A 9,096-nucleotide genomic window follows, 5' to 3' on the forward strand; every position below is an offset into this window, starting at 1 on the left:
ATGGAACCAGAAAACCGAACAGCAGTCTCAGAATTCCTCCTCCTGGGACTCTCAGAAAAACCAGAGCATCAGATCTTCCTCTTCGGGCTGTTCCTGCCCATGTACCTGGTCACCATCTTTGGAAACCTGCTCATCATCCTGGCCATCATCACAGACTCACACCTCCACACACCCATGTACTTCTTCCTCCGTAACCTGTCCCTCATCGACATCTTTTTCTCTTCCACCACGGTCCCCAAGATGCTGGTGAACCTCTGGACTCAGAGCAAAGCCATCCCCCTTGCAGGCTGCCTTGCCCAGATATACGCCTTCCACCTGTTTGGGACCATGGACAGCTTCCTCCTGGCTGTGATGGCCATTGATCGGTTCGTGGCCATTGTCCACCCTCTGCACTACTTGGCCATCATGAGTCCCCGGGTGTGTGGGCTGCTGCTGGTGGGGTCGTGGCTGATCACCAACCTCCAGTCCATTGTCCACACCAGCCTCATGGCTCAGTTGACCTTCTGCGCTGGCTCTGAAATCCCCCACTTCTTCTGTGACCTCATGCCCCTGCTGAAGCTCTCCTGCTCAGACACACACACCAACGAGCTGGTGATCTTTGTTTTCGGCATCATCATGGGCATCAGCCCTCTCACATGCATCCTCCTCTCTTATATCTGCATTTTCTGGGCAGTCTTCAAGATCTCTTCTGCTCAGGGCAAATGGAAAGCCTTCTCCACTTGTGGCTCACACCTCACTGTGGTGACACTATTCTATGGCACCATCTTCGCTGTGTACCTGCAGCCAGTATCTCCCACCTCCTCGCAGAAGGACAAGGCGGCTGCCTTGATGTGTGGGGTGGTCATCCCCATGCTGAACCCCTTTATCTACAGCCTAAGGAACAAGAACATGAAGGCAGCTCTGAGGAAACTATTCAGCAAAGCAGCTACCTCTCAGTCCTAGGACAGAAAAGTTGTTCAGCACCTACCATGTTCCAGGACCACTGTTCAGTGCCTTGGACACAAGGATACACGCTGTTTCTGCCCTCAAAACATTCAGCCTGGTGGCTGAATAGAGACATGCCAATAAATCATCACAGAGCAACATGGTGATTGTGTCAACAGAGATGAATGTAGTGCTACAGGAAGGGAAAGATGTGTATTTTCCCCACGATCTCTTTCCCCTTAAGATCAGAGCAGAGGAGACTTTGAAGTAGCCTTAAACTGTCTGAGGTATTGAGCTTATAGGATTTCGCCTTTTTGAAGGAAAGATTAGCTGTGCTCAGTTTTAATACTGACAAAGACAATGTGTATTAGCCAGGTGTATTACATCACCGTGCTTTCTAATGACTTGGGGAAGGACTTTGAGATGAGCTGATTCGCTATTGGATTCAGCAGCCACAGTTCTCAGTCTTACATAGAGTCTAGTGGTTTGACTTTGCAGGAGGACCGCTATCATCAACAGGCCTCCCATGTCCCCCAGATTGGGACATAGAAGGTAATGGCATTTGGATCATGGTGATTGTGATTCAGCAGGCTGACTGGACCCTGGTGCTACAGGTACTATCATCAACAAGCAGATGGGCAGCCTGGGATCCACAGAGAGTTAGTATTAGGGGGTGAATTGTGTACAACAAAAAACATGTCAAATCATATGGGTACTTCATACCCAGTACTTCTTTCTCATTGGTGGTATTCAGTTATTAAATCATATCTGACTCTTTGTGACCCCAGGGAGTGCAGCACACCAGGCTTGCCTGTCCTTCTCTATCTCCCAGAGTTTGTTCAAATTCATGTCCATTGTGTTGGTCATGCCATCCATCCAACCATCTCATCCTCTGTTGTTCCCTTCTCCTCCTGCCTTCAGTCTTTCCCAGCATCAGGGTCTGTTCCTGTGAGTTGGGTCTTCACATTAAGTGGCCAAAGTGTTGGAGTTTCAGCTTGAGCATCAGCCCTTCCAATGAATATTCCTTCCAAAGGCTTGATTTCCTTTAGGATTGACGGGTTTGATCTCCTTGCTGTCCAAGGGACTCTCAAGAGTCTTCTCTTGCACCACAGTTTGACAGCATCAGTTCTTCAGCACTCAGCCTTCTTTACAGTCCAACTGTCACATCCGTACATCACTCCTGGGAAAACCATAGCTTTGACTATACAGACCTTTGTTGGCAAAGTGACGTCCGCTTTTTAATATGCTGTCTAAGTTTGTGACAACTTTTCTTCCAAGGAGCAACCGTCTTTTAACTTTGTGGCTGCAGTCACCGTCCACAGTTATTATGGAGCCCAAGAAAATAAAATCTGCCACTGGGTCTTTACTAAGGTCATCAAGTTAAAATGAGGTCATTGGGGGAGGGGGTCCCAATGACCTTGTGACTGACTGTCTTATAAAAAGATAGAATATGGACACAGACATTCCCCCAAAGGAGAAGGCCACATGAAGATGAAGGCAGAGATCAAGGTGATGCTTCCACAAGCCAGGAAATGCCAGAGGTTGCCAGCAAACAACCAGAAGCTAAGAGAGAGGCATGGACAGATTCTCCCTCATACTCCCAGAAGGAAGTGTGTGTGTGTGTGTGTGTGTGTGTGTGTGTGTGTGTGTGTGCGTGCATGTGTGTGTGTGTAGAGATAGAGATTCTGGGAAGTTACACAGAAGTCATTTAGAGGAGTTATCCATTAAGGGGACATGTTAAGAACTGGATAAATGGGGACCTGAATTAATGGACATCATTTCATTTTGTCCTTGCATGGCTACTTTCTTAACCAAGAGTTAGTATTAACACATTTTAAAAGTTAACATTTTTAAGAAATCAAAAAGCCAGTCGGGGGAAAGGTAAAACTAAAGGGATCCCAGGAAATAGAGAGGCTACCTAGTGGAAGAGAAGTGGGAGTCATGACTGGACACCCCAACACCAAAGATTCAAGTCCACCGACAATTTTTTTGATGTGGACGATTTTTAAAGTCTTGACTGAATGTGCTACAATATTGCTTCTGTTTCATGTTTTGGTTTTGGAGGCAAAGGCATGTGGGATCCTAGCTCCCTGAACAAAGACTGAACTCTCACCCTCTTCATTACAAGGCGAAATCTTAACCAGTGGACCACCATGGCAGTCCCTGGACAACATTTTGATTCAAGAGTAGAAGGGAGGACTTCCCTGGTGGTCCAGAGGTTGAGATTTCCATCTCTCAGTGCACAGGGCATAGGTCCATCTTGGTCGGAGAACCAAGATCCTGCATGCTGCATGGTGTGGCAAAAAAAAAAAAAAAAGAGTAGAAGAGAGATTCCCTAATCCTACTCAAGATGTGCTTTGTAGGAAGTGTGTGTGCTGTATTTAGTGGCTCAGTTGTAGCCAACTCTTTGCGATCCCCTGGACTGACCCGCACCAGACTCTTCTGTCCTTGGGGATTCTCCAGGCAAGAATATAGGAGTGGGTTGCCATGTCTTCCTCCAGGTGATCTTCCCAACCTAGATATAGAACCCAGGTCTCCCACACTGCAGGTGGATTCTTTACCATCTGAGCGACCAGTGAAGCCCAAGAATAATGCAGTGGGTAGCCTATCCCTTCTCCAGGGGATCTTCCCGACCCAGGAATCGAACTGGGGTCTCCTGCACTGCAGGCAGATTCTTTACCAGCTGAGCTACCAGGGAAGCCCTTGGTAGAGACTACACCAGGTTAATGAAGACTGATCACTTCCCACGACCGACAAGAAGACATTGTAATAAGGACTGAAGCCCCTGTGCCAAGCACAGCACCTGACTTACAGTCAAGACGTGTTTGATACCTTTATTTATCCAACATACGTTAACTGATTATTTATTAATTTCTAAGAGCTTTCATTGGTGAAATTAACAATATAAATTCCCTGTCTTTGTGGATTTTCCATCAAGGTCAGATGAGTGAAAAGACATGGACTCAGGCATCTGAGCACCCTGAGGAGGGGTATGAACCTCCAGACCACCCTGCATGGGAACTGTCATAGGGCCACAACAACTGAGCCTACACACTTTGGCGTCCACGTGCTCGGGAGACCACTCATCACAGCCAGAGAAACTCCAGTACTGCAACGAAGACCTAGCGCAGCTGAAAAAATATTGTCTTTTTCTAGCAATGAGGGGAGTTTCCTTTCGTTAACTCATTTCTTACCTAGATAGGTCCCCAGTTCTCAAAGCCTGGGAACACATTGCTGACAGAAACACAACGGAGGCATTTAATGACAATATCTGTAAAGTACGTGTGGGTTTCGCAACAACTCAGAGAGAAAAAGAGAGATAGAGCTGGTGAGGGCCACCAAGCCTGGAAGCGTTTGGTCTCTCATTTGAGCTGAGACTTTTTTTCACTCTCTCACACTCCACTGCTTCTGAGAATGGCCACTCACACACTCTGAGCAGTGGTGTTTCAAAGCTAAACTCTGTGCTGTCAACAAGCACTAGGTTAAATTATTTAATTATGAGTATTTCAGATTCATATCTCTCTGCTTTCCAAGACAATGGGTCTTTGGAAACGTTTTAAGGGTTACTGAAGTGTGTGGGTAATCATAAGGCTTCCCTGGTGGCTCAGTAGTAAAGAATTTGCCTGACAACGCAGGAGATGTGGGTTTGATCCCTGGGTCAGGAAGATGCCCTGGAGAAGGAAATGACAACCCACTCCTGTAATTCTTGCCTGGGAAATCCCATGGACAGAGGAGCCTGGTGGGCTAGAGTCCATGGGCTCACAAAAGAGTCAGATACAACTTAGCGACTAAACACCACCACCACAGTGGGTAAACCTAGTATATAGGTCAGTCTGTATAAGGAAGGTGATACGTGACCCCAAGGTGTTTCAAGAACAAAGAAAACATGCTAATACCTGCTGTTAGGAACAGGACCACTGGAGGTGAAGAGGTGGTAAAAGAGGGCTTTAGGAAGATTAGCAGCACAGGTCTTCCTTGTTAAACTGGACAGGTCTCCAACAGAGATGCAGTTACTTTACAAGGGTTTGGGTTTTTGTAGGGTGATGCTCAGGTCTGTCTAGGGCTTCCCAGGTGGCACTACTTGTAAAGAACCCGCCTGCCAATGCAGGAGACTAAGAGACACGAGTTTGATCCCTGGGTCGGGAAGATCCCCTGGAAGAGGGCATGGCAACCCACTCCAGTATTCTTGCCTGGAGAATCCCATGGACAGAGGAGCCTAGAGGGCTATGGTCCATGGAGTTGCAAAGAGTCGGATATGACTGAAGCAACTTAGTATGCAGGTTTCTCTCGGTTGCATATACTACTGAGAGTCCCTTCCTGGCCACACCTTTGCAACTGTTGACAGGAAGTCTTTGGTTGCTCTAGGGCAGTGGTTCTCAGCCTGGACTGTACATCACTGCCACCTAGGGGACTGGAGGCTCAGTCTGGGCTGGGAGAGGACACTCTGGAGAGTGGGGTCTTAGTTCTCTGACCAGCCATGTAAGCCATTTCCCCTGCACTGAAAGATGGATCCTTAACCACTAGAGATGTCTCTCAAAAAGACAATATTAACATTTTACAAGGACCTGGTGAATCACGTCATTTTGATTTTTTTCTATATTGTCCATGTATCATACAAAACAAGCTTAGTGCCTAGACCCTAACACATTCTCGATAAATCTTCATTAGCTTAAAGGAAGGATAAACACTACCCACCGGGACATGAGGACTTGGAGAGGCAAATGCAACCAGCCTTTGGTGGTCTTGTATGAACACAGTGAAGATCTGCTTTCTCTGGACTTCTGATATGAACGTGCTAGTAATAATGGGGACTTTCTAAATAGATGGGGAAACAAAACTAGGATCAAACTCATTCTCAACTTAAAGTGAGTGAATGGGAATAGCATCAAGCATGCCTACATGTCTGCATTTCTTTAAACCTTGCTCTCTCCTGTTCACTCCTCTCATCCATATTTTCCTATCAGTTCATGTCAGAATGTTATTTTACAAACTCACTTTTCTTGTCATCATATTCAAATCAGGAATAAGCATGTAGCACATTCTGCTTTCTGTCAGTTAGACATCTAATCACACTTTTCTCATTGTCATGGAAACAGCTTACCTTTGAATAGTCCAGGTTGGGAGTTTTTATTTTGAATAAACTTTTTGAACATCTGATTGATAAGATACAACAGTGTATATTGTAATGCAAAACTGTTTTTAATGGGCAGTGACAGTTGCTCTAGAATATAAAAAAATATAAAATTTCTTGTCCTGCAAAGCAACTGCTGAGAGCAAATATACTTCCGAAACACCATTAGTTTTAAGGCTCCAGATAGTCTTTTGTAACTGTGAAAGCTCCCTTTAAAACTCCCACTTTACCAAATTTCTGGGTTCATCCAAAGTCTCTCTTTCTGCTGAAAATAAACTGACTGTTGCCACCGTATGCTGAATGCTTGAGGCCTGGAGGCTAATCACTAGCTTGCTGAAACATTTCTGCTTAGATGAGTTGACTCATTTTAAATAACCCTAAACCTGATTATGCCGATTATAGTGGCTGCTGTAAATGTATTGTGTAACTAATATGATGTGGTTCCACAAACTACAAGAGAAAAGAGGAAGGAAGGGAAGGAGGCAAGGAGGGAGGGAGGAAATGGGAAATGTGGTTTACGAAAATCAAACTGAATGCTTTGTAAAGTCTTAATAAAAAGGAATCACTAAAATATATTGCTGTAAAATTAGTTGTGAGTAAGGTAATTGAGAGCAATTTCCATATAACATTGTAAAACATACTGAGATCTGAAAGGATTCTGCACCTAGATGGGTTAGCAAGGATCATTTCCTGTTCAATGCTCATGAAACCAACTGGAGCATAGACTTCAGCCTACATATATGGCTAAGGCAAGACTGCTAACACGGATCTACCATCGATGTAAGCATAATTAGAGAAACGTTCTCGGTCCTCATCAGGAAGCCCAGTGAATAAATTTATCTGCTGGATTCAAATTAAAATGTGAAAAGTATGTTTATATACATTTATGTTCCCGCCTTTTGGCGAGAGTTTTCAACACTGATCCTCATCGCAAAAGAAAGGAAAGAAAGAGGGAGTCTACCTAGTGATCACATTGTTGTTCTGTCTCTCAGGCATGTCTGACTCTTTGCGACCCCAAGGACTGCAGCACATCAGGCTTCCCTGTCCTTCACCATTTCCCGGAGCTTGCTCAAACTCATGTCCATCAAGTCACTGATGCCATCTGACCATCTCATCCTCTGTCACAAGCTTCTCGTCCTATCTTCAATCTTTCCCAGCATCAGGGTCTCTTCCAATGAGTCAGCTCTTTGCATCAGGTGGCCAAAGTATTGGAGCTTCAACTTCAGCATCAGTCCTTCCAATGAATATTCAGGGTGGATTTCCTTTAGGATTTAGTGATCACACAGTAACATTAATAGATCACAAAATGCCCCTAACAAACTTGAGTTTCATTGGAAGAGCAGAAGAGTATTATTCATCTTATACCAAAAGTCATGAACCCAAAATTGATGCTAAGATTATGTGTTACTGATGGAAGAATGAAAGGGAGGGAGGAAAGGAAAGAAAGACGAGGGGGAAGGAAGAGAAAGGAGAACAGAAGATAATCATATTTGGATTTGATTTCTCCCAATTTTGTTTTCTATGAAACTTTGCTTCACTGAAGAAAAACAATGGTGTTTATGATCAATATAGCCTTGAGAAAATTGTCTCAAAACAATATACCTTGAGACAGGTTGTCTCAAAACAACTTAGTTAGATCTTTGAGACTGTCTCAAACATGGATGGCTTTGTTTAGGAAAACAAAATTCCAAGGAAGGGAGCTATAAGAATTCCATGAGTTTTCACAGAATGTACAGGTATGTAGGGAGCTGAGACTAGAATTCCACCTCTGATTCCCAGCTTTACATCACTTCCCTCTGCCCTTCTTTCCTAGCAGACACGGGCTGTCCATGGAGCTAGAAAACCAAACAGCAGTCTCAGAATTCCTCCTCCTGGGACTCTCAGAAAAGCCAGAGCATCAGATCTTCCTCTTTGGGCTGTTCCTGCCCATGTACCTGGTCACCATCTTTGGAAACCTGCTCATCATCCTGGCCATCATCACAGACTCACACCTCCACACACCCATGTACTTCTTCCTCCGTAACCTGTCCCTCATCGACATCTTCTTCTCTTCCACCACGGTCCCCAAGATGCTGGTGAACCTCTGGACTCAGAGCAAAGCCATCCCCCTTGCAGGCTGCCTTGCCCAGATGTACGCCTTCCACCTGTTTGGGACCATGGACAGCTTCCTCCTGGCTGTGATGGCCATTGATCGGTTCGTGGCCATTGTCCACCCTCTGCACTACTTGGCCATCATGAGTCCCCGGGTGTGTGGGCTGCTGCTGGTGGGGTCGTGGCTGATCACCAACCTCCAGTCCATTGTCCACACCAGCCTCATGGCTCAGTTGACCTTCTGCGCTGGCTCTGAAATCCCCCACTTCTTCTGTGACCTCATGCCCCTGCTGAAGCTCTCCTGCTCAGACACACACACCAACGAGCTGGTGATCTTTGTTTTCGGCATCATCATGGGCATCAGCCCTCTCACATGCATCCTCCCCTCTTCTATCTGCATTTTCTGGGCAGTCTTCAAGATCCCTTCTACTCAGGCCAAATAGAAAGCCTTCTCCACTTGCGGCTCAAACCTCACCGTGGTGATTCTATTCTATGGCACCATCTTCTCTGCGTACCTGCAGCCAGTATCTCCCACCTCCTCGCAGAAGGACAAGGCAGCTGCCTTGATGTGTGGGGTGGTCATCCCCATGCTGAACCCCTTTATCTACAGCCTAAGGAACAAGAACATGAAGGCAGCTCTGAGGAAACTGGTCAGCAACGTAGTCCCATCTCAGTCTGAGGGCAGAATAGTTTCTTAGCATCTACCATGTTCCTTGGGCTTCCCTGGTGGCTCAGGTCTGCCTGCAATGCAGGAGACCCAGGTTTGATCTCTGAGTCTGAATGATTCCCTGGAGAAGGGAGTGGCTACCCACTCTAGTATTCTTGCCTGGAGAATCCCATGGACAGAGGAGCCTTGTGGGCTACAGTCCATGGCATCGCAAAGAGTCTGACACGACTGAGCCACTAACACTTTTACTATATTCCAGGACGACTGTTCAGTCCCTGAAATG

At 45.9% G+C, this 9,096-nt stretch overlaps 1 protein-coding gene and 1 pseudogene across 1 annotated transcript; both read left to right on the forward strand.

Annotated features, from left to right (window-relative positions):
- Positions 1-942, forward strand: LOC102185647 (olfactory receptor 1I1-like). Its single transcript, XM_005682229.2, has one exon. It carries the CDS (start codon positions 1-3, stop codon positions 940-942), a length of 942 nt encoding a protein of 313 aa, XP_005682286.2.
- LOC102190315 lies at positions 7,885-8,844 on the forward strand (annotated as a pseudogene).

The sequence above is a fragment of the Capra hircus genome, chromosome 7 (genome assembly GCF_001704415.2).
Source record: "Capra hircus breed San Clemente chromosome 7, ASM170441v1, whole genome shotgun sequence".
In the NCBI taxonomy this organism is placed as follows: Eukaryota; Metazoa; Chordata; class Mammalia; order Artiodactyla; family Bovidae; genus Capra; species Capra hircus.